Source organism: Strix uralensis, chromosome 11 (assembly GCF_047716275.1).
Source record: "Strix uralensis isolate ZFMK-TIS-50842 chromosome 11, bStrUra1, whole genome shotgun sequence".
NCBI lineage: Eukaryota > Metazoa > Chordata > Aves > Strigiformes > Strigidae > Strix > Strix uralensis.
In genome coordinates this window covers 23,797,473-23,823,094 of record NC_133982.1, presented here as the reverse complement: position 1 = coordinate 23,823,094, position 25,622 = coordinate 23,797,473, and the positions used below count along the sequence as shown (strand labels likewise).

General features: G+C 41.9%; 1 protein-coding gene across 10 annotated transcripts in view; it reads left to right on the top strand.

Moving 5' to 3' along the window:
- The window catches only part of MYO5A (myosin VA), a 101,407-nt gene that overhangs the window by 40,887 nt on the left and 34,898 nt on the right, over positions 1 to 25,622 (top strand). For 9 of the 10 annotated variants that reach the window (XM_074879998.1, XM_074879996.1, XM_074879994.1 and 6 more), the window contains 13 exons: positions 825 to 981; positions 4,548 to 4,691; positions 5,916 to 5,997; positions 7,494 to 7,601; positions 8,040 to 8,146; positions 10,671 to 10,936; positions 11,509 to 11,590; positions 14,144 to 14,284; positions 15,071 to 15,196; positions 17,348 to 17,431; positions 20,868 to 21,029; positions 22,984 to 23,081; positions 25,530 to 25,616. In XM_074879998.1, coding sequence (XP_074736099.1) covers positions 825 to 981; positions 4,548 to 4,691; positions 5,916 to 5,997; positions 7,494 to 7,601; positions 8,040 to 8,146; positions 10,671 to 10,936; positions 11,509 to 11,590; positions 14,144 to 14,284; positions 15,071 to 15,196; positions 17,348 to 17,431; positions 20,868 to 21,029; positions 22,984 to 23,081; positions 25,530 to 25,616 — 1,644 coding nt within the window. Of the gene's footprint in view, positions 1 to 824; positions 982 to 2,111; positions 2,193 to 4,547; positions 4,692 to 5,915; positions 5,998 to 7,493; positions 7,602 to 8,039; positions 8,147 to 10,670; positions 10,937 to 11,508; positions 11,591 to 14,143; positions 14,285 to 15,070; positions 15,197 to 17,347; positions 17,432 to 20,867; positions 21,030 to 22,983; positions 23,082 to 25,529; positions 25,617 to 25,622 lie in introns of those variants that run through there. The other variant, XM_074880000.1, reaches the window with a different exon arrangement.

Here is a 25,622-nt window from a genome sequence, read left to right as displayed (position 1 = left end):
GCAGCCTGGGCTGGGGCTTGGCTATACTTTCTGTGTTCCAGCCCCAGGTCTGCAAAGCTTTGGGATAAAATTTTATCCCTTCTTTCCCCACTTCCCAGTTTGTAAAATAGAGTTAAGCTCACTCAGCTCATAGGAGTGTTTTGAAATATCATTCATTTTAACTTTCTTTGCTTTGGAAATATAAAATACTGTATAAAGTCTGTATGGTCTTTATTTTAAAAGATTCAGGTTATATAAATGCTAATTTTTATCCTTGTTATTTTATAGTGTGTTTATTAGTCATACAGTTGGGGTTTATGGATAGAGCCCTCTTTGAGATGAGAGAAAATTGTTCTAGTAGCAAATAGAGATTATTTTTTTTAAATGAGAAGAATTTTTCATATTCAGAACAATTCTGGGAAAAGCTGGTGATTAGATCAGAAGGATGAAAAGTTTCTGTTACTGACTTGCTGTTGATTATCTGTAAGATGGCATTAATGATCTTTACCAATCTAGTGGAGCACTGTACCACAGACTCTGGATAGAAGTAGCTGCAGAAGCACATAGTGAATAGTGGTAACAGGTACTTTACTGTAGCCAGGTTCTCTAGAGCAGCTCTGCGGGCTGGCTGGGCTGTCACAGCAGCAGCAGTCCTGACTGAGTGTCCTGGTTGCAGGCAATCAGCCATTCAGGAGCTTGGGCACCAGCAGCCTTGTTTCTGCCACATGCATTTACATTATGCTGTATTGCTAACATTTATACTGGAAGGGTTGTTGCCAAGTTGGGGACACAGAAAATAAGTCCTTGAGAGAACAGCTGGTAATTAACATATCTTTGTGTTTCAGAGATGAGCGAAATCAGTCAATCATTGTCAGTGGGGAATCTGGAGCCGGAAAGACCGTCTCTGCTAAGTATGCCATGAGGTACTTTGCCACGGTCAGTGGATCTGCCAGTGAAGCCAATGTTGAGGAGAAAGTCTTGGCTTCCAACCCCATCATGGAGGTAAGAGAGCTAATCCCCACCCTCCAGCTGCAGTTATTATTCTGGGACTAACGTAAGCATTCAATAGAGAGAGCAATCCATACTTTTTTTCAAGGATCAAAGAACCTAGAATAAATATATTTTAAATTTTTATTCTTAATCCATTTACCAGGAGGTGCTTTAGGCATATTTTTGTGTAGTATTTATGAAAGACTGAGAGAAGACGAGCAGTAATGTTTCGGTATTGTTAATGTATTTCACATAACAAAGTAATTTTGTATGAATGCTGCTTTCAATCTGTTCAGCTTTGTTACACTGGTAGTTCCCAGACTGCTGACCAAATGCAAGCGCAGAAGACTGGTTTTGTGTGTGAAATTCCAAAGAGGATTAAAACTTCTGGTCCTACCCACCGAACATGTACATCACACAGTGGGGGCAGGTAGATTACACTTTAAAGTGAAGAGAGTTGTTGAGTAAAGCAAATGTTCAGTTTTAGGAAATGCGATTAGGGAAGGTAGACTGAGAAAGCAAAGTTACATGAGATGCACACAATTTCTTTTGGAGAGGAAAAACACAGCAAAAGATGTAATTTTGCTATAATTAGCTCAGAGTAATGTTTCAGTTCAGAAATTTGTGTAACTAACTGTAGTCAAGTCCCAAAGCCATTGGGTTGGGAGCATAGGTGCTGGCAACAGACTGTGAGATAACGTGTACAGTTCCCTCCTGCTTCAGGATCCCTGTTCTCCAGCAAGATCAGGAGATGCTGTAATTCTGATGCCATGGCCAAGCAGAAAACATTTCTTAGGCTCATCTGAATTGTTTTTTGTCTCTTTGCCTACATGTGTAGATTCAAGTTGTAGCTGAAGTTAAGGAACTACGTTAAAAAATGATTCATCATAGAGAAGCAGTCGTGGGGGAACTCCTTGAGAGAAGTAGCACTGTCTGTAGGCACGCACACGCGCGTGACTATGGACAACCTAAGAAAATGCTTAGGACAACTGATGTCTTGGTAGATGTTTAGCATCTCTATGCAATAGTTTGAAGTATTAGTGGATAGACATGAGTAAATGGACTGTGTACAGTGAAATGCAAAATGCAAATTCCTGCCATTGTTTTCTTTCTCAGGTATTTTTTAAAATGAACTATGTTTTATTCCTTCTTTCCTCCTGGCATGAGTTCATGATACTCAGACTATAGCTGCCCCATCACAGTTGTGTGTGTTCTGTCACAAGGTAATTGTGCCTGGTTTGTGGTGCTGTGTGGTGTTTTGAAACTGTTTTGTGGGATAAAACAAGCTGTGCTGTGAATGGGCAGTGGGCTCTGCTGTTGAGGCAACCAAATGTGCAGTGATGGGAGGAAGCCGGGGGAGCTGAGCCTTGCCTTGAGCTGCACCTACCCCAGCGGGAGCAGCCTGGGGCCTGAGGAGCAATGGCAGTTCTGCAGGTGTGAGCTAACCCCAGAGTACTCCTTTCACTGTTCCAGCATTTGCAGTGTCGTACCATCCTTGGCCGTGTTGAGATTGGTGCATGGCTAACAGGACTGGGGGTGCCAAACACCCCTTCTGCCTTCCCCTGCATCCTACAGAGCTGGTACCTGGGGCCAGGCAGGTGGCTACATCCTCACTGCCCATCTGCTAAGTGACAGCTATGGTAGGAGACTCTGCAGGATGGGTCTGCAGCTTGCTATTTGTTTGCTGGGTGAAATACAAACAGGATTCCCTGTGCCACTTTGTTTGGTCTCAAAACCTAAACTAAACATCCTTCTCTCTCACTCCTTGGACCCCACCTCCCCATCAGTGGCCATCAGCTCACTACTAATTTTCTGATTTAATTTCCAAAGCAAGGAATTTTAAATTGAGGACTAGAAATGAACTTTCCATCCACGCATTCTTTTATCCACCAAAAAACAATGGTGGTGCTTTATTTTTATTTTCTAGGGATAACAACTATTTCATGAACCTGGGTATACCTAAAATTTCATTTACTTCAAACATTGTTATAATTGGATGAAAGTTATCCTTTTAACTTCAAACACTTCAACTTTAAATAACTTCTAGAGTGAGTGTTGTGAACTTTTATATAAGCTTTAGAGTGAGCGTTGAGACAGACTCTAGGATAGCAAAATTATTTTTTGGAACTCTTCAGTTGATAAATCAGCAGAAACACAAATTAACCCATGTAGAGTAGGAAGAAAATGAGTAATTCAGTTTAGAAACAAGAAACTCCTCATTTGCTAAGTTGATTGTGAAAAAAAAAAATAAATCGTAGGAGCAGAAGGTAATTTTGTTTTTTCATTTCTATCTGGACAACCTAAACATCAGCATTTTGTGAGCTACCAGCATTAGTGTCAGAATTTCACATCATCTTTGCTTACTAAATACTCTGTGATATCAAGTGACCATTATACATTTCTAGCAACTATTCGAATAATTAGTTTTGTGGTCAATAACTATATACAGTTTTCCTATTGCAAATGTAGAAATTGTCAAGTCTTAAAGCACATTTTTATATGTCACTTCCTGCCTCTCATTCTTTGTTACCCTGTATAGCTATGTGAATTGTACAGCTTAGTGTGTACTCTGGTAAGCAATCTTATAATACCAAAGACTTTCTTGACTGTTTTTATAATAATATACAAAGTAATAACTGGTTTCTGAAAATATTGTAATATTATATTGCTACCAACACCAGCAATTTAAAATTTTAAAATGCAAGAAATGCAGTTTGAGTATGTTCAGTTTGGATGAATTCAGTATTTCTTAGAACTGCAGAGATGCAGTTTGTTCTTACATCCTTTACAGCAGCTGTTCATCTGATACCCACTTGGACATCTGCTTGGTCAGGCGTGCGTGTGCGCTGCTGCTGCTGCTGTAATGGGCTTTCTGAAAGTCTAATCCCTGCTGCCCATGCTGTACCCAGCTAGCCCTCACCGATTCACTGGCCTTTTGTTTACAGATTTGGAATACCAATACTCAGCATTGCTACTTGCTCTCATTTGTTTTTCCCAAGTTTTATTTCAGTACAGAGTTCCTATGGATGGCTGTGTGAACTAGGAAACCAGGGCATAGATACAACTCTGTGTTTTTTAGTTATGGTGCACTTCAGAGTTAGGTTCTTGATAACGTACACAGTGGCATGTGATAGGAGGCAGTGTGCTGTATCTGAATTACTGCAAATGCCATTCCTTTTGATACACAGATATCTTCAGGATTTTTTTGGAAGGTGAATTACTATGTGATGTCTAAAACATGATCTAATTGAGAAGAGAAAATGCTTTTCTTTGAAGTTCAGTGTGATGGGTTGACCCTTGCTGGATTCCAGGTGCCCACCAAAGCCACTCTATCACTCCCCTCCTCAGCTGGAGAGGGGAGAGGAAATATAAAAGGCTTAGAGGGTGGAGATAAGGACAGAGAGAGATCACTCACCAATTACCATCATGGGCAAAACAGACTCGGTTTGGGGAAATTAATTTAATTTATTACCAATCAAATCAGAGTAGGATAGTGAGAAATAAAACCACATCTTAAAACACCTTCTTCTGATAATTTCTGAAAGCTGTTTAACCTTTACAATATTCCCTTTTTTCAGTCTATTGGAAATGCCAAAACTACAAGGAATGACAACAGCAGTCGCTTTGGGAAATACATAGAAATTGGTTTTGATAAGAGATATCGAATCATTGGTGCTAACATGAGAACTTACCTCTTGGAAAAATCAAGAGTGGTGTTTCAGGTAATACTGATGCAATCTTCTTACTGTATATTTATGTGACTATGCTAAAAAAAAACAAAACAAGCCATTGTTTGCTGATATTAGTTACCTCTCCTCGGAGATGGCTGTAATAGTGTATTTGTAATATAGCCTGTGTGGGGAGGGGGGAGAAGAGGAAAACCCAGGTGAGCCCTTCATTATATGACTTATTCGTAGTTGTAAAATGTGGATTAAAAAGACTGTGTATTTGAACATCAAATACTTTTAGTGCACTACTAAATATGAGTTTGTGCTTACCATAGTATTATAGAACAGGGCTTCAAAACCTAGCAGAAGCACTCATGCTCAAGAAGAGCTCTGTTGTGGTTTGTAAAGATGCCATCTTAGCTCGCTTTCAGTCTCTTGTTAAAACGCACTGCTATCACAATAATTACGGATGAGTCTTAATGGCAAATGAGAGTATGTAATTTCATCTGTCTTGAAATCTCTTGATTTTAGTATTTCATACTCGAACCAATCCACAACCTTTTTGTCTCCCACACTACTTCTCCATCTTTGCCTACCTTAGAGTCTAGAGCTCAGTGAAAATGAATTATCCTTGACTGGCTGCCTAAAGATATAAAATAAATAATTACAGTTAGCATTATGTAGGGGTGTTAGGTGAAGTACTGTTGTCTATTTTAAAAATGAGAGACTTTTTACAAATGGTTTAGCTGGAAGAGAGTATTTTTCTTTTTTCGTTTGTTTTGAAGTTATTAAATTTAGAGCGCTTAAGTTCAGAATTATGGTGTTGGTCATGAGTCATAACCTTTTGAGCTGTGTTTGTCCTTCATTTTAAAATTCCAGCTTTGCCCTGGGAAGAAAGATACTCCCTTCACCAGCTTATTATAAGTGCTGAGGCGAATGGTATTAGTTATTTTTGGAAAACGAAAAGCTTTTAAGTGTGATCATTTCACCCACCCATAGAATCCTGATCTATATTTAATAGTAATCCACAGTTCTGAAAAGTAAACTCATACATTTTTTTGAAGTGAAAATGTCTGCATGCTTCTTGCTGTTGAAAATGGATTGAATTAATCAAGAAGGAAATGATAGATGCTGATTTGTCTTTCCTTTTTCCATGCAGCTTCTATGCTCTTAATGTAATGCTAAAGAAAGCATTAAACGTAGTAATTCTTCTCTACTTATGGATGTTTCTGGCACTTGTTAAGTTGTGAAAAATAATCAATTCCTTTCTTTTTAAAGGCAGAAGAGGAGAGAAATTATCACATCTTTTACCAACTTTGTGCCTCTGCAGCATTACCTGAGTTTAAAACTCTACGATTAGGTATGAAATTCACATTCATTGTGTTGTGCAGTTGCAGGTACAAAGCAGCTCTTCTGAGCTTTTTGAGCTAGAACCGAAAGAAGAATTGCTGCCTTTTAAATTCTAAGCTTTTAAACCTTCAAATACTAAAATATATTGAAAATAACTGAAATGGCGGGTCTCAGACTTTGTGTTTTTTAGATAAAATTAAAGTAACAGATTTGTTTATTCAGCGTACTCTAATACACTGCAGTTGTAATCACTAGGACTTACTATGTCCTGGATTACAGAGTATCTTTCCAATGAGAAGGGTGAAATTCTCTTCTTTTGGTCCTTTAAAATCTTTTTTTCATGGCTCCAGCTACTAGAGAATTTTACATTTTTGGTATAAGCACCTGAAAAGCTTATTTTGCATCTGCATACCTTCACTTGGACTGTTACCAACAATTACTTAACCATCTCTGATAACCTGGTGATCACAAAACTGATAAGTGAAATTTTTTATTTTTCAAATTAAAATGGTGGTAAAGGAAAGGTTTCTTGTTTAACAGGAACTGGTACTTCGTAAAAGAAAGGCATGATGATGACCTTGGGACAGGCAATCACCTCCTCATTTTTAAAATTCAGTATAAATTTCAGTGCTTCTTTCAGGTTATAAAAAGTTAGCTTCATAGTGGGAAAACTGCACAGCCTGTCAGCGATGATTTCTGAAATACTGTTCTGGTTTTAAAGCGTTTCTCTGCTCTTCTGCCCTATCCTGGCACATTTAGGATTCACATCTGCTGACACAGGAAAGAAAGGAACTGATGTAATTATGACTGAAAAAGCCATTTTGCAGACTTCTCTTTCAGCATTCTTGAAACTTTAGCAGATCAGAAGAGGAGTCTGTAACTGCAGCTGGAAGCACGGCCACTGAAACTGTAGGAATTTACACAGTACCCAGGAGAGCTATTGCTCTCCCAGTGAAGCCCAGTGCTGCCTGCAGAGTAGTATGAAGCTATCAGTTCTCCAACCATGACTTCTCCAGAATGGATCACAGATACTCATAAGACTGAACCAGACCATAAATTAGAAACATGAAAATGGGCAACATAGATTATTTTTTTTTAAATATCCTGATGCAATAATAGCATAATAATATCTGCCCCATAATTTCAAAGTGCTGCTGTCAACTCTACACCTACCACTTGGGTGGCTGGCTCAGACTTGGAGAATAATTGCTTCCAAAGTGATTATTCTACAGGTGTGGAAGTCTGAACCAGGGTTAGGTAGAGAATAGGCTTGAGGACCTGTTGTAGCAATACAACAGGTAGCTTAAGAGTACTTACTTGTACTGTTAAAGCTTGAAAAAATTCTTCTCCAGAATAAGTGGGTTCCATGAACCAGAAGGTAAAAATACACTGACATGTTTCAAATCATGGGTTCTGCCAAGAGCAACTTAATCATTACATGGCTTTACAGGTGTGCTCTGAATTTCTGCATCGGTGTGTGTAAAAGATTTGTTTTTTCTCTTGCAGGGAATGCAAATTACTTTCACTATACAAAGCAAGGTGGAAGCCCTGTGATTGATGGTGTTGATGATGCTAAGGAAATGGTAAACACCAGGCAGGCCTGCACTTTGCTAGGTAATTTGTAAAGCATAGTCATATCCCAAATCTGGTCTACTAGCAAGTGTTTTCTACATTGTTTGTGTGTATTTTCTTCATATGCTGCTGTGTTTAAAAACAGGAGAGTTTGATAAACTTTGGGACTGAGATGCTTTTACTGCATTAAGAAGGTACTTAAATTGCAGTGTGTAGCATATACAGCGTTGAAGGTCACTGACAAAGCACTTTGAAACAACAAATTAAATAGTTTGTTTGAATGGATTATTTTTTTTTGCATGTGGTTGTAGAATATTTTTAATAGAAGTGTGGCCAAGCAGTACTGTCAAATGCCCAGGTCTCTGAAAAAAACACACAGCGGCCACCGTTTTTCTCTTCTTAATACAATTTTTCATCAGCTGCAGCTTGTGGTTCTTTATGTCTCTCTCCATTAAAAGCGTTTTATTCATAATATTTCAGGGATTAGTGATTCCTACCAGATGGGAATTTTTCGAATCCTTGCTGGTATCCTTCACCTGGGCAACGTGGAGTTTGCATCTCGGGATTCTGACAGCTGCACTATTCCTGTGAGTAGAAGATGAGCTGAAGGGTATGGTTTCTACTCTGACAGTTCTGCCTTCTGCTTGTTTGCAGGGACCTCTTCTGAAAAAGAGTAACAATATAAAAACGCAAGCAGTGTGTTTATTTCTAATTTGTTAACATTTTCACAGTTCTTTTTGCAGATGGATTCAACTCTTCTCAGTTTAGAGGCTTTAGACAGTACTCTCTGTATTATAACAGTGGCTGCCTTAATTTCGTTTCAAAACTGTAACTGATCTGTCCTAGAAAAGTCTACCAGACAGGCTAGCTTTGAAGTCCCGGGCAGGTGTCTAGATCTTTATATTCCTACATTAATACATTCCCTGCCCACAGTAAATGCTTGGCAGGATGGGTTTTTTTAATGTTAAATGCCAAAATGGCCTAAATAATTGCAAAGCAAATGCTTTGCAGAATCCTCTGGGATGTCTAGACCTGAGCATAGGATATACAGATGTGATTCATGTGACTCATCTAAGTGTTGTGGTTTTATCAGTCCTTTTTACCTTTGTGGAGGTCAGCAATGAGGACTGCATAGTCTGATTTGAAAAAAATTTCCTCATTCAGTGAGGACCAGGACTTCTTAGTGAAGTCCATATTCTGGAGATGAGAAATAAAAAAGATCTGGTTTGTCACTCTTCTCTTCCTTGGATGCACAAGTGACCAGTTTCTCCTTTTGCCTTTCCTTGAATGTCTACTGCTGGACTACACAGCCTTCATCTTTCTCTCTCTTCAAATAGTAGCAACAGTTGCAGGTTTTTTTTTTTTTCTCATTTTACTGTCAGTTGCTTTCTCAAGGATCTGCAGTCACAGTTTCTGGAGCTGAGACAACAGATCCTCATCAGGCCACAGATGATGAGTGTGCCTCTGCACCATGTGTCTGTGGGATCTAATGGATAGCTGCTGTGAAACCACAGCAATAGTCTGCCTCCTTGGTGTGTCTTAAAAAGGTTTTCACTACAAAGAAAGTGTCATTTAATGATCACATGTAGAAAGCTGATGAGCCCGAGGACATGATGAGCTAGCTTGTGTTGTAATGGGTATCCCCAATGAGGAATCCCACTGAATGAGCTCATACAAAGCGGCAAGTTCCTGTGCAATCCTATCCCGACATGGTAAACATCTAGCAGGTGGGGGCGAATGTCTGCTCAGTGGCATCTGCTACCTGAGCTGTGCTGTTCTCTGACAACAGCCATGTCATTATAGAGCTCTGTCACCATGCAGACTGGTCTGCCTGGGAAGCGCTGGCATGGTGATGCAATGGTGGTGCTTCAGGGAGCTCAGTGAAGGGCTCTGCATGGTGCTGTGTGAATGAATCGGTTTGTTTGATGTCAGCTTGAGTAACCCTAATGTGACACTCTTTTGTGCAGTGTTCATTATAATTATTACTTTATTATTGTCTTCTGAGCCAAAGTGGTATGGCTAAACTGAAAGAAGACATGCTCAGTTAACTGAATTTTGGAGGTGTAACAGCATTGCCACGGAGCCTGTATGCTATAAGGACTGGAAGAAGCCCCAGAGAAGTCAGAAGGATGTGGAAACAGAAAGATAAAGCTGAGGCACCCTGAAGCTACTGGGCATGTAGTAGCAGTCCCCTGTAATCTGTCCCTGTCAAGACGCTGCTTGTCAGCATGCTGTTGAGCCACCGGGTGCAAAGTGAATGTGATGAGGAAGTAGTGTTCCGGGAGTTCCTTAGGAGGAAAGACCTGTCTATCCTCCTTGATTCCAGCTATCGGTTTGCTTGTTAGTCACAAGGTGTAGTAACTTAACTCATGGAGTGGTAAACGCACTGCACGGATTTTTGTGCAGAATTCTTACACACCCATCTCAGTGTGCGAGCCTTGCTAGTTGATTTTACCTGGTTAAACAAAGGTCAGTTTTTTCACTTTCACAGTCCAGTTTGAGAGTTAGAGAATGTCATTTGTGTGCTCCAATCTCTTAATGTTTCCAGAATTCACCGAGAAAATCCTGAGACCAGAACACTAAGGCCCTTCCACACTTCTTCCTGTTTGTTCTTGGCTTGGACTGCAGTGCCCCATTGCCCATCACTCCCTGCCGTGGATGCGTATGAGCAGACAAGAGCACTGCTCAGGAGCTGTAGTCTGTTCTGTCCCTAGCACACAGTTGATGTCCTGTCCTCTGCATTTCTCCAGCTTCTTCACTCAAAACTGAGACAGTTAGTTATAAGAATTCAAAATACCAAGTCCATCCCTGTGAAGCTAGGTGATTCCTTTTTGCAAAGGTTGCAGGTTCCCTGTGTGGGGCTTTTTAGTGAACACAAGTATAGCAAAATACCTTTGGGGAAACTGTGATTCACTAATATACTTCAGCGATGTGAATGTGATAAGTGGATAGGAAACTTGTTACGTTTTGAAGGAGTAGGAACTGAGGAAGCTGCTGTTGCTGCTTATTGTTGGATCACTGCAGGCAGGCAGTTCTTCCGATTGCATGATTGCAATGATTGTGTACTATTGGTAATACTGTTTCAAGACCTAACAAGATTGGATTTTTTAGCCCAAGCATGAACCCCTAACCATCTTCTGTGACCTCATGGGTGTGGAGTATGAAGAGATGGCACACTGGCTTTGCCATAGGAAGCTTGCAACCGCCACCGAAACCTACATCAAGCCAATTTCTAAACTTCATGCCATCAATGCCAGAGATGCACTTGCCAAACATATCTATGCTAATCTCTTTAACTGGATTGTAGATCATGTGAACAAAGCCCTTCACGCTACTGTAAAACAACATTCTTTCATTGGAGTGTTGGACATTTATGGGTGAGTCTTTTTGTCAGAAATATGTCACCTCTTACATAATTATCTTACTGCAAAGTGTCTTTGTCTTTATCATGTAACGCTGCGTGGATTACACAAAAAACCCCAAACCCTTAGCAGCTGCTTATTCCATCTGAAATTTAGTAGGTGTTTAGTTTTGACATGCTATCTAAGATCTTTGTCTTGAGTTTCTGGTTTGACATTTATAGTGGGATTTCAGAATTTTGCTGTTGGTAGTTCCTTTATGTATTGCATTGGGGAAGGTTACAAGGGAATTGTCATCTCATGGTTCCTTCAGGGTGGCATTTCTAGAGAGGACAAAGATAACTGACATGCTCTCCAGGAACATCAGTCTCTTCCCTGTGTTCCTCATCCCTGCCTAAAGAGGGCGCATCACTGAATTGCTCGTGTACTGCAATTTGCCATTTCCCTGTGTACTTCGTTGCTTGATTGTGGTTGTTTGTGCTGGGAGTAATGCCATGAATTTGGCTGGAGGGAGGGAATTTAAAATTATGGGGTCATTTAATCTGTTTTTTTTTCACTGCACTAGTAATTTTGATATCTGCCTATTTTAGATTTGAGACATTCGAAATCAACAGCTTTGAACAGTTCTGTATCAACTATGCCAACGAAAAACTTCAGCAGCAGTTCAATATGGTAAGTAGGAAATGACTGGCATTTCCTCTTCCCTTTCCCCTCACCCAAGTCCATTCTGCTAATTGGGTCCCTAGTGGTTAAGATGAATTCCTTCACTCTATTAACCAGCTGTCCTGGCCGTGGGCTTTGGGGGATGGGGAAAGAACGACTATCTCCTCGAAATAGATTTTTATGACTAACTGCTGCTCTGGGACTGTTTGAAATTCTGATCAGAGTAACAATTATAAGGCAGAAGCAGTGCTTGGCAATTAAGACTCCAAGATTGCCTGTCAATGAGAGCACCATGTGGATGAAGTTGGAGTTAGTTGTGTCTCTGTAACCTCCAAAGAGAGCCTGTGCATGGGCAGCAGAGAGCAGGGCTTCGCTGCTGGAAATCTGCCACCCGCGCTTCCTCTCCTGGCGTTATTTTCTGAGGGTTTTCAGCCTCATCCTGAAGTTGATGACTGACGTGTGGCAAGAGGCGCCTCTTCCTCCTCCTCCAGAGAGATCACGATTCTCTCTCTCTCCTCAGCCTTAGTGACGTTTGTAATTATATATCTTACCTGCATAATGATGAGGCAAGTTATTTATGCCAGGTCTGTTGCTAGGCTGTGCTGCAGTATGGGAATAGCTTTGAACTCTCTTTACGAGCGTGCCTCCATGGCAGTGTATGCTCACAGGACCGGATCCCCCCGCGCCGTTGTTCATCCCAGCAGCAGGGATGCCTGTTGGGGAGTAAGCCGGGTGCTGGAGCGGAGGCTGGGCTTTCCAGCCCCGGCGTGCCCTTTCTGTGCTGGTAGTGCCATGGCTGGCTTCAGCTCCGTAAGTGGGATGTCATAACTGCTAAGTGCAAGGTATCTCAGAGTTTACTCAGTTCTACAGAAAAAATCTAGTCACTGTAAGAATTGTAAGGGTTCACTTCTTTACTAAAGGTCACTGTCCCCAGGTTCTTTTCCCTCTTGTGCTGTTGTTGTAAGCACTCATCTCACGAAGGACAGGGTCATGGGGCTTTTGTGTTGATGCCCCGCCAAGCTACCAAACCCAGTGCTGGTGGACACAGACCCATTGGGCTGCCGTGCAGGCACACAGGGTGGGTGCTTTAAATTAAAGCCCTGTGTCTGGTGGCAGCCAGCAAGCCTTCCTGTGCTGCCCAAGGCGGCCCGAGCCCAGCTGAGGGCAGGCTGCTCGGGGACTGCCCCGGTGCCACTCATGTCTCCACAGCCAGCCTGGCCTCCCTGGCCACCCTTCCCCTGCCTGGCCACCCACAGCCCATAAGGCAAATTAGGTCTGAAGACATTTTTCACCACATAATTGCTAATTCCTTTACAGTGAAGAAATAGTTTTACGTTTTCTTTGAGGACTTAGGTTGGATATGACTCGCCAATAAAACGCTACCATTGGCTTTCCTGTCAGGAATTAACTCGGCGTGTAACGCAGCCGTTAAGCGGCAGGGTGGGAATGGCTCCCGTGGGCGCTGTTAAGGAGCGCTGCATTGGAAAGGATGGCGTTAAGCTAATGAAATAAAAGGGGTAAAGCGCTTTGTCAGGATAGTTTTCTGCTGTCTAGCAGATGAGTGCCCGAGAGCTGTGAGGCGTTTGTGGGCTTGTGTGCTGAGCTGAGGGGCAGCTGAGGCCGGCTCCATGGATACAGGTGTCTGCAGGGCCCCCGAACCCTGCCCACAGCGCTGCCGCTCGCTGGGGTGTGCTCTGGGTTCAGTTCTGCCTGCCAGAGCAGTTAGTGTGCATTAAAATGTAAATGGGAGATAAACCATCATTTGAAATAACTGGACTCAGCAGGCTTTTTGTTTTTAAAAAGAGTGCTTGTGCTACTAAGACCACAGTTTGCCTGTTTAATATCTTATCGTTTTTTTCTTGAAGTTCTAGTTCATCTCCTTTGCACATTTCATTAAAGGTGTGCAGGTTTTTTGTGATAATATTTTAAAATAAATATACAACTACATTGTTATTGATCTTCGTACCAGATAAATCTTCCACAAAGTTTTGCTTAAAGGATTTCTTGTGCTAATACTCCTAGAGTCATTCTTGCAGGTTTTTGCTGAAGAGTAAATTGTAATGCAGTGCGTCATCTTAGAAAAAAAATCAGCAGCCATTTAAGAGAAAATGGAGCTCTGTTCTTTTACAAGGAAACGTGAAAGTATTTATAGTGAAATTTTACTTGAAATAGGGCCGTGTTCATAACTTCAAAATCATAAATGCATGGCACATCCCACTTTATAAGTTTCTGTTCCCGCACTTGAGGATTTTTCTGGGTTTTGTGTTTTTGTTATAAGAGAAAAGAGCTTACAGTAATTGTGGAACAATATAGTAAAAAAATAGGAAAAAATAGACCTTATTTGCACAGAATATGGATGAGTGCTTTAATTTAGTCTGTTGTTTTTAGGCCAGGAAAAAGGTTAATTTATTTTTCACACACTTACTTGTTAAAGGGTTTATTCAGTTGAACTAGTGGGTCGCTTGACAGCCTGGATTAATGTGCCGAGATGAATTCAAGTGAGAGTTCAATGTATTTATTCTGCATTTGATTTCAGAGAACTGTTTTCTTTCTGTCCTGTAGCATGTCTTTAAGCTGGAACAAGAAGAATATATGAAGGAACAAATACCATGGACCTTGATTGATTTCTATGACAATCAGCCTTGCATCAACCTCATAGAGGCCAAAATGGGAGTTCTGGATCTGTTGGATGAGGAGTGCAAGGTGTGTGTTCAATGGCTTTCATAGAGAAAGAGGTCATCGGCCGTCCTGCTTCTGGGGTCTCACGGGGAAAAGTCATCTGCATACAGCCATTGTTTTGACACTGATGATGAAAGGATTTGGAGAATGCACAAACAGAATTGGCAATTACAGAAGGACAAAAAATGGTTTTAGTCACGCCTTTTTTCCCTCCTCTCCATCATGTATCTGCTTCTGAGTCTCTGATCAACCTTTGTTTTGACTCTGGCAACTTTCTCTTTCCTGAGCATAGCGAGTGCAGTCTTTGGTCCTGTCAGATTTCTCCAAATTGCTTCTCGCTTGGTGTCTCACCTTTTGTCTTTTATCTTAGTTTAATTTATGCCAAGCCGTGTACAGGGGATGGCGTGTGGTGTCTGCTTCAGTGGAAACCCAGCTTGGGGTTCTTGTGTATCACAAAGCATCACAAGCAATCTCTAATGGTGGTGGATGAGTTCTGACCTGCTGAGATGCTGCTCAGTCAGATAACGTACCTCTTGGATTCCTGCCTTCAGGTGTGTGACACTGGAAGTGTTATTAGCGTCGTATGTGTCACATAGCAGCTATACCTGCTGCCGGGCTGCACCCAGTCCAGAGTGTTAGAAAGGCAAGTGCATAGCTCGTTACTGGCTTCCTTGCTTATGGCAGTGCTGGAAATCTGAGCAGTTGGAGCTTGAAAGTAAACCATGGAGTGTTGTTCCCTGTCGTCCTAGCTTCTTTTGCTACTGAAAAGTTTTCAAGACTTTTTAAACGACTGTGTGTTCTCTTCTGTAGATGCCGAAAGGCTCGGATGACACTTGGGCCCAAAAACTATACAATACTCATTTGAATAAATGTGCCCTCTTTGAAAAACCACGTTTGTCAAATAAGGCTTTTATCATCAAGCACTTTGCTGACAAGGTAAGGACTTTCTCTCCGGTACCTCTTCCCGTGTCTGGTGTTGCTTGAGCTTGTGCGCGGGAGGGGACCCTGGGGTGGGTGGCTGTCACAGGCAGCAACTGAGTAGCAGCATCCCTGGCTCTACTCAGCTTCTTGCAAAATGCGTGCCTGTCTGTACACCCAATCAGGAGAAGAAAGTTGGCCTGGCAGCTGTGCAGAGCCAGGAGCACAAACAAGAGCTCCTGACTCCTGTCACATGCTGTAACCATCCTTTTTCACAACACGACAGCTTAGTGTATTTGCAATTCACAGCATAATTGTATCAGTTCCAGTTATGCTATAGAAATACACAAAATAGAAAATCATATATCTCACCGTAGTCTTAGCTAAAGAGCAACAACAAAACAATGTTGGTTTTGCTGCCATCTTAACGTGCAAGCAGGAAAGAGACTAACACACCCTTCTTATCAGGAGCGGTATGTACTGCTCCCACCCTCGCCTCTGCTGGGCAGTGAACAGCTGTTTTGGGAAGCTGGATGAGGGATATCTCAGTGGAGCATGTGTTGCTCAGCTCCCACAATGCATCATCAAACTGAGCAACTCCTCAGGTTAAAATAAAAAAAAATTAAAATCCTGTTTAAGATAGTTGTCCTGTTAAAGAAGCTGCCTCAGAATATTGTTGGCTTTGTTGAAAAAAGTTTGGAGAAGCTCTGGAGTTCTTATCAGGAGGTCTGTACGTGCTGACATGAGGGGTTGGAGGCCTTTATTTGCCTCCACTTATTTCTCCCAGGTTCCTGAATTTATGGGTAGAAGAGGGTCCTGTTCTTGTTGCGTCTAGTGTTACCTTAATGAAGGCAGCAAGAATATCTCTGTAACTGTTTAGGTTCATGAGTTCTGTTTTATTTGGTGGATGAGAGAACACAAAGGATTTAGTTAATATTTTATGTACTGTTCATTAGGCTAAACTTTGATATTTGAAAACAAGGCTTTCCTATGCCTAGTCTGAGCAGTGAGGGCCAAGGAAAGCTAAAAGTAGCTCCAAGCAGGTATTGGCAAAGCTCTAAGCTCTGATGCACTGTCTGTGCTAAGCATTATATGCTTTCCTGTGTGCTTACGTGAACACATACAGACATCTTGAAGGAAAAAATAAAGCTGTAGCTGGCAGGTTAGTAACCTCTGTGCCTTGACGTTGTCTTCTCTGGGAGAAGGCAGAGATTCTGCTGCCCTCCCGTGGCATTTTCTCCCGCAGTAAGAACATTAATGGCACCTGAGGTAATGTTCAGAGTGGGCTTTCAGCTGTGGGCAAACCTTGAGGAGATCCTCTGCCTTCTTACCCCCTAAGAATTTTTTGAAATGTTTTGCAGCCTGGGGTATGGTGTCATTGTGTGAGCACTGATAAATGGCTGTACTGAAAGAGGGGCTGCTGATAGCTATCAGTCTATTTGCTCTGAAAGAACAAAATTGCTATAAGGGTTTGCTCTTCTATTTTATAGTCTGCACTCCCACTGATACAAGATCGAATTCTAAGGTATAGACCTTTAACAATAGTTTTTGGCTTTTGTTCAGCCTTGAATTAGGACAGTAAAATAAGTACTAGGTTTTTATCTGACCCACTGGCAGCTCTTTGGTCCAGGAGACTCCATGGCCCTGTGATAGAGGATGGTTATGTATTGTCACAATGTTCAGACTTTTTATTGCTTCTGGTAAAAATAGTCTTTCTGAGTACAAATGAGGCATTTTCATAATAAGCTGCAGGCAGATCTACTTACTGCCTCTCAGCTAATGAGATGAGATACTTTGTTCTCAGATGCATTTCACACACTTTTGCAGCCCTGATAACTTCAATGAAGGAGATGCTCAACATACATTTGATTCTTCATCTTTATTGTAACCATTCAATCCTGCTCTCTTACCACAAGCATCTCAGCAGTGAAATATATGTGCTGTAATACAATAACAGTGTTCATCTCTATGTTTTAATGTTTCACATTTTACAGGAAAGCACTCTCTTTGAGGAAAATATTTAATAAAGATGCACTTGGGAGCTGATATTTTCAACATCCACAAGAATTACCTGTTTCAAATGTGAATGTTACAGCTGGTGAATTCTATGCAAAACATTCTTATTAAATACTTTTAATACTTACCTTTTTGTAAAATTATGATTTTCAGGTGGAATATCAATGTGAAGGCTTTTTGGAAAAGAATAAAGACACAGTTTATGAAGAACAAATTAAGGTCCTAAAATCAAGTAAGGTTAGTATAAGGATTTTTTTTTTTCTTCTGCAGTTATGAATCCTTGAATCAAGGGTCATATAAAATTTCTTATAAGCCTAGGAAGTATTTCTCCCTTGGTATCAGATCAACTGAAATTGAACATAGTTTGTGTTTTTCTTGTCTGTCTGTATGAATTTAGAAAGTCCTGTAGCCTAATTTTGCTCCATGTAAGATCAGTGTTAGCCACTGATTTCACTGCTTGGGTTTTTTTGGGGGGGATTGGGTTTTTTGTTTGGGTTTTTTTTTTACTTTTCACAAAATTTTGCTATATTTCCTGTAAAGGCATCAAGGAATTCTAATATACTGTAGTAGTATAAGAAGGCTTAACAGTTAAGCCCTTAGTTCTGTAATCTGAAAACAGAAGCTCCTTGTTTATGGCCTGACAATTGAGCAAAAAATTTCTGGAGGAGAGACAAGTTCTGTTCCAGAAATAAAATGAGAGAGGAATGAAATTTATAGACCCTAAGGACACAAACCAGAATTTATGGAGTTTTGCCTTCCTGATATCTGTGAAAGAAAGATAACATCTGAATTGAAAATTACTCCATGAAGGAATATTATAGAACAGGCCTTCAGTCGCACCGTCTGCTTTTTTTAATGGCAAAAATGCTAGTTGTGGTCTTCTGAAATGTAAAGGCAATTAACTTGACATTGTGCTGTGATGGCTGTTGGGAATTTGCTAGCTCTAATGGCCCAGGAAGCTGGGTATCAAGGACAGGCTATTTAAAATTATACTATTCTATTAGGAAAACCAACATTTTTCTCTTCTGTTTCTATTCTGAGCAGATATATGAAGCTAAATGATTAAAACGTGTAGTATAATGAAAAACCACAGCAGACTTTCCACTAAGTGTTGACGTGGTTTGAGTGAAGTGAGTTTCTGAGTGTGTGGGAGACAGATGGCAGGGACCAGCTGCCCGTGTAGCTGGGGCTCTGCTGTGGCGCAGCAGTGCGCTGTGCAGGGTGGAGGTGCAGGGCTGCTCCAAGGGATGTAGCCCAGTGAGGAAGGGGGAACATAGCTGCACTAAGAACATGACAACAGGTCAGGCAAGCTCAGTAGGTTGAGTCAACTCCGTCTCAACACTAAGAAACAACATGGTTTTCCCCAGTGGTAAATTTTACCAAAACCAGTGTTTAAAAAAAAAAAATCAGCTGTGAAGCAAATAGATTTTCAAAAGAAGAATGTTCCATTTTTATTTTTCAGCAGGCCCTCTTTATTAGTAGTTGTAGTGGGATTGCATTTCTGATTTTTTTTTTTGTTGTTGTTGCTGTTTTCTGGGTTTGCTGTGCACATTCAACAGAAGGTAATTCTAAATTGAATGCATCATCTGTCATCCTGCCCATGCCCACTCTCACATACAGCTCGAATGCTGCATTGCTCTCCGAAGTGCATGACACACTGCTCTTGGCAGGCTCTTTAGTGTTTAGCTATTTATTTTGGCCTTCTCTATAAGTCCACCCACAGGACCTCTTTGAACTAGTTCAGTTTCCTTGCATGTATCATGAAAACAGTACAACAGTCCTCAGCTTTTATGCTTGCTACTGGCATGTTGTTAAAATCTTCTGTTGTGGCTCTGTACTGAAAGAAATGATCTGTAAGATTGTTAGCAGCATGTCTGTTAAGTTGTCTGAAAAAATTACAAGGAAAAAAATGCTTGCTTGCTTGTTTTCTACCACGTGAATTATCTGCCCTTTGATCAGTGTTTTCCATCTCTTTGAACACTCCAAGTGTTCTGCGAAACAAAGAAAATTGATAAGGTACTAAAAACCAAAAGAAAACATGAATGCCCTCACAGTGTGGATCATCTCAGCAATGCTCTCCTGTTGTTGACCTCGGCTGCAGAAGGCCATACAGTGCTCCTTTCTTCTGCATGCAGTAACTGAGGCAGTGTCTATGAAAATGGCACCTTTGAACCCATTTTTACAGGCGGATTTTCCCAGGGTTGGAAAAAGGGAATGAGTCTTAGGTACTGATAGCTTAAAAGAGCTCATCCATCTGCAATCGAAACACTGAGCACCCCCTTCCCACCGCCACTCCTGCTGTGCGAGAGCATCAGGAGTTTCAGACAAAGCATATTGCCTTCAAATAAGTTTCTGTACAGGATGAAAAGACTTGGCTCTGTAGCTCAGATGCCTGTGCATACCGATTCACTCCATCTGACCGCGGGCAGCTGAAGGAGGTGGTGGTGGCCCAGTCATCCTGAACTCTTTGCTGAGTCAGTGGAAGGAGATGGGCTAAATCACCCCCTGGAAATGTCATTCTTCCACCAGCTAGAGGTAATCTAAGGTGATTCTGCTCCTAATCCTGCAGAGTCAGGTGAGATAAAGCTAAGCTGTGATACTCCTTTTTTAGTTCAAGAATTTAGGATACCTTTGTAGCATTTGTCGTCATTATATTATGCTGGAGTGCTGTGCTAGATGCTACTTTGCCTTCTGCTAGTCCATCTGGCACAACCACAGAGCACAAGTACCATTTTGTTGCGCCGCATGTTTCATTGGATATTGTGCATGCTCACCAAGTTTTATAAGGCAAAACCAATTTTTTTATTTTTTAGGTTGTACTTAGCCCAAGCACTTTCTAGTACTGAAAATTGAATGCTCCTATCTCTTGGGAGAAAATGCACAGATGCTAGATAAAAGATTATTCATTGACAGGTAGTGAAGTTCAGATTTTCTTACTCTTATAATGCTTCTGAAGTGCTGTAGTTGTCAGTAGAAAGACCTGGTGGTTTTATTTTTAGTTACAAGTTACTTCAAAGCAGCTATTATACATGGGTGTATTTTGTAGCCAGTAGAGAAAGGAAACCAGAAGCCCTGTCTGATACTTGGAAGGATGTTTCAGGTTTTTCCTCCACTCCCACTGGCCTGAGAGTACATCTTCAGTCAGACCAATTTGGCTAATGTTTTTTTTTAATTGATGGTTACTCTTTTAAGTTGATTGTTTCAATTTAGAGTGATAAAGCAGGAATATTCTTTGTTGCCTGCTGGGTTATTCAGTGTCCTAGATATTTTTCAACCACAAAGGAGTCTGATGCACCACTGGAATATGAGAGGACCCTGTTGTTTCCTTCTTAGATCAAAGCAGCCATATATAATTGCAAGTGGTACTTATGAAACTGCTGTCAGTACCTAACAGTTTCACATGGAAGCTATTGCTGGCCTTATGAAAAAAACCTCAAATCAGAATTTTATCTTCAGAAGGAGACTCACTGATCAAACCCACAAAATTTTCAGTATTAAATCATGGCCCACTGTACTACTAGCTTGAATGCTTTTTTGCTTTTGCCCCTATGTGGAGTTCAACAAAACCCCAGTGCTTACACAAACAGCCTGGATTCTAACTACCTTAAGCACAAATGGGTGCAATCACTTGCTGGATTCTTACCCTCTGTATATTTTTCTGCTGTTAAACCAGTTTAAGCTGCTACCAGAGTTATTCCAGGATGAGGAGAAGGTCCTCAGTCCCACATCAGCAACCCCTTCAGGGCGCGTGCCTTTGTCTCGAACAGCTGTAAAACCAGCCAAGGCCAGGCCAGGTCAAGCAAGCAAGGAGCATAAGAAAACTGTGGGACATCAGGTGAGTTTGAAGATGCAGCTCTATTAAATAAATTCACCCTCTACCTCCCTCTGTCTCATAGGTCTTAGGGTATGCTGGTGCTTCTTGGGATCCCTTGTGATTTTTGAGACAGGTGCAGCTGATTATGACTTACAGTTTGGAGCAAATATACCTAAATTACTAATACATTTGGGCTACAATTTCATGGAGCTCCATTCTTATTGTGGCACCAAAACCAAAACTCATGTTTTTCAAAATAGATTTAACATGCTGGATGCTGAGAGACTTTGAAAATCTTGTACTGGGTCTTTTTGATCATGTGCCACACTGTCCAACTCAAATCAAAAGTCAGAGTTTAGTCCCCAAGAAAACTTGGTTCCAGTTATCAATGGGCTAAACAAAATATCCATGTGTATGTGCCAGAATTAAATTAAAAGCATGCAGATCGGTATGGCTGGAGAGCTCACTTCTTTGTTACTTTCCACTCAACAGGTTTAACAGGTGTTTTCTCAAGATGGTTATGTCCCCAGTCAGTGCTTCATATGGCAGATTGTCCCTCAGACTATACATAGGAGCCAGGGGGAACTTTTCTGACAGTTTAGTACTCAGTTTTTCTCTACTTGCCAGCCTGTACCACTTTGCTAGTGAGTAGTAGCATTCTTTTGCCTGGGGCTTCCAGGAGATCTGCGTGGATAACTCTTTTTATGTTACTGTAGGACAGCCTGGAATATACATGAGGTCTCAGGGAGAATAAGTTCTTTGTATCAGAGTCCCCTGCCAGTTCTTGAAGACTGAAGCAGCCACATCTCTTGGGTGCTCAGAGTTCTGGTAAAATCACCAAAAATGCCTGGGCTTTGTCCACTGCTTTGGATGATTGTCAATACCCTAACAAGGATGTTAGCGCAGTGTCTGTGCAGTCATGAGTTAGTCACACTGCTAAGTGAAAATCAGGGAATTCAGAGAATGTTTGATTTGGATATTCATAATTTCTCTATAACCTTCCTCAGGCAAGCTATGTCAAGCTGCTGGTAGGAATAGGAATGGTTATTTATGCTGCTGTACAGATTGCAAATCTGCTTGGCATGTGTTCATGGTACAGGCTGCAAATTCCAATCTTCTGCAATTCGTGCGAGAGAACCCCTGCCCAGTTATCTTTTTAATTTGAACTTCATTTCTGATTTTGCAAACGGACAGTATCTGAGGCTGGTAGAGGCCTTACAGTTTTGTTGTCAGACTGAAACTACAGGTTGAATTTATAAATTTTAAAGAAAGCTGATACAAAAGTGATTTTTATCATATTCTGTGTAGAAATAGAGGTTGGCTTAGAATCATGAGTTCAACAGAAAGTGGGAAATCCATACCAATACGTTTAAAACATCTGAGACGTGTTTTCATAGTTTTCTTTATCTGTTAGGGTTAGAAGGATACACTGCAGTATGTTAGGTATTTGTGGTCCTGATACTTCTTTAAAAGTAAAGCTCCTAAAACTCTTGGATATTGGACTTTCAAAGTTATCTTCGGTAGGTCTGACATTGGGATCAGATACTTTTTTTCTTACCACTCTTGATTTTAAATTTGATTTCAAATTCATTTTAAATGAATTTACTATTTAGTCATATGCCATGAGGTTTAGTCATGAAGAGATGGATTAGACAATGATAAGGATTGATGAGGCAGTCAGAAGCTGAAAACAACCATCTTTGCCATGTTTTTTAGTAATTTATCGCATGTAGATATGGGACCTTTACTCCTGTAAGGCCTAACATTTAGAATTCTCACTGTAACATAATTCACCCAAAGGTGGTATCTGAAACTAAAATCTGTTGCCATAACAAAACCAAGCTGGTGTTTATTACCAAAAGCATTATTATAAATAAGCAAATATCCCTAGGCCCATTTCCTGAGGTTATCTCAAACATGACTGAATTTATTGAGGCTACTCCCTGATACTTTTCCCTTTTCCTTTTTCAAAAAGTTTCGAAATTCTCTTCATCTGCTGATGGAAACCCTGAACGCTACAACTCCACACTACGTGCGCTGTATTAAGCCTAACGACTTCAAGTTTCCGTTCACGTAAGCTGGTTCATGTATGGTTCCTATAGCCTGTGCATGGGAGGGAATTGCCCAGGGCCTTGGAGGATCATAGAATCATGGAATGGTTTGGGTTGGAAGGGACCTTAAAGATCATCTAGTTCCAGCCCCCCTGCCATGGGCAGGGACACCTTCCACTAGCCCAGGTTGCTCAAAGCCCCGTCCCACCTGGCCTTGAACCCTGCCAGGGAGGGGGCAGCCACAGCTTCTCTGGGCAACCTGTGCCAGGGCCTCACACCCTCACAATAAAGAATGTCTTCCTTATGTCTAATCTAGATCTACCTTCTTTTAATTGAAACCCGTTACCCCTCATCCTACCCCTACACTCCCTGATAAAGAGTCCCTCCCCATCTTTCCTGTAGCCCCTTTAAGTACTGGGAGGCCACTATAAGGTCTTCCCAGAGCCTTCTCTTCTCCAGGCTGGAAAAAAACCCAACTCTCTCAGCCTGTCCTCATAAAGGAGGTGCTCCAGCCCCCTGATCATCTTTGTAGCCTCCTCTGGACCCGCTCAAACAGGTCTATATGTCTTTCTTATACTGGGGGCCCCAGAGCTGGACACAGCACTGCAGGTGGAGTCTCATGAGAGCAGAGTAGATGGGGAGAATCCCCTCCCTCACCCTGCTGACCACACTTCTCCTGATGCAGCCCAGGACACCGTTGGCTTTCTGGGCTGTGAGTGCACATTGCTGGCTCACAGTCAGTTTTCCATCCACTAATACCCCCAAGTCCTTCTCCTCAGGGCTGCTCTCAATCCACTCATCACCCAGCCTGTATTTGTACTTGGGATTGCCCTGACCCATGGGCAGGACCTTGCACTTGGCCTTGTTGAACTTCATGAGGATTGCACGGGCCCACCTCTCCAGCCTGTCCAGGTCCCTCTGGATGGCACATCTCTTCCCTCCAGTGTGTCAGCCCCACCACACAGCTCGGTGTTGTCGGCAAACTTGCTGAGGGTGCCTCGCTCCCACTGTCCGTGTCACCAACAACGTTGTTAAACAGCACCAGTCCCAACACCGACCCCTGAGGACGCCACTCGTCACTGCTCTCCACTTGGACATCGAGCCGTTGACCACAACTCTTTGAGCGTGACCATCCAGCCAATTCCTTATCCACCGAGTGGTCCATCTGTCAAATCCATGTCTCTCCAGTTTGGAGACAAGGATGTTGTGTGGGACAGTGTCGAATGGTTTGCTCAAGTCCAGGTAGATGATGTCAGTTGCTCTTCCCTTATCCACCAGTGCTGTAACCCCATCGTAGAAGGCCACCAAATTCATCAGGTACAATTTACCCTTAGTGAAGCCATGTTGGCTGTTACCTATCACCTCCTTATTTTCCACGTGCCCTAGTATAGTTCCCATGATCTTGCTGGGCACAGAGGTGAGACTGACTGCCCTGTAGTTCCCTGGGTCTTCCTTTTTTCCCTTTTTAAAAATGAGGGTTATGTTTCCCCTTTTCCTGTCAGAAGGAACTTCACCAGACTGCCACAACTTCTCAAATATGATGATGGACAGTGGCTTAGCCACTTGATCTGCCAGTTCCCTCAGGACCCCTGGATGCATCTCTTCAGGTCCCATGGACTTGTGCACCTTCAGGTTCCTTGGATGGTCTCAGACCTGATCTTCTCCTACAGTGGGTGGTTCTTCTTTCTCCCAGTCTCCATATTTGCCTTCTGCATCTTGGGCGGTGTGGCTGGAGCACTTGCCAGTGAAGACTGAGGGAGTGAAGTCATTTGAGTACCTCAGCCTTCTCCATATGCTGGTACCCAGGTCTCCCATTTCTTTCTGGAGAGGGCCCACATTTTCATTAGTCTTCCTTTTATCACCGATGTTCTGCTGAACCTTGCTCACTCAGGAGTGGTGTGTCTCCTTTCTCTTGTTATGGATTCACTGTGTGCATGTGCATGTACTTACAGCAGGAGATGAAAAGAGGGAGAAATCCTGATGCTTTTTTTTTGTTTATGGCAGTATATGAGGAAAAATAACAGCATTTTCATTGCTAGCTGTTTTAAATGTGACTGGCAGTCCTTGAATTCATTTGACATTTGCTGGAATTTGCTTTTTCAGATTCCAACGTTTCCCAATGTCTTAGTCCTTTTTTTTGTTTTGTTTTCATATATGAACTTGCTTAGAGCTTTTCTCAAAAAGCTCTAAAATCCAGGCACAAAAAGACCCATGGATAATGGGCAGGCCAAAGGGAAACAGGAAAGGACACGGAGCGTGCAGCAGCCGACAGGCTTGGGCAATTCCCCTGTCAGGCTGTCCTCTGTTATTGATGAGTTGCAGAAGCACTAGCAGGACTTGTTAATAGCCCATCACATCCCACCCCTGCTCCCCCTCTGTGCCACTCCTGTCCTGGGTGTGTGCAGGGCCAGAGACCCCCTGTAGTGCAAAACTAGCCCCACATCCACAGGTTCTTTTTATTCCTACATAGATTCGATGAAAAGCGGGCAGTGCAGCAGCTGAGAGCTTGCGGTGTACTGGAGACCATCCGAATCAGTGCAGCCGGCTTCCCCTCCAGGTGTGT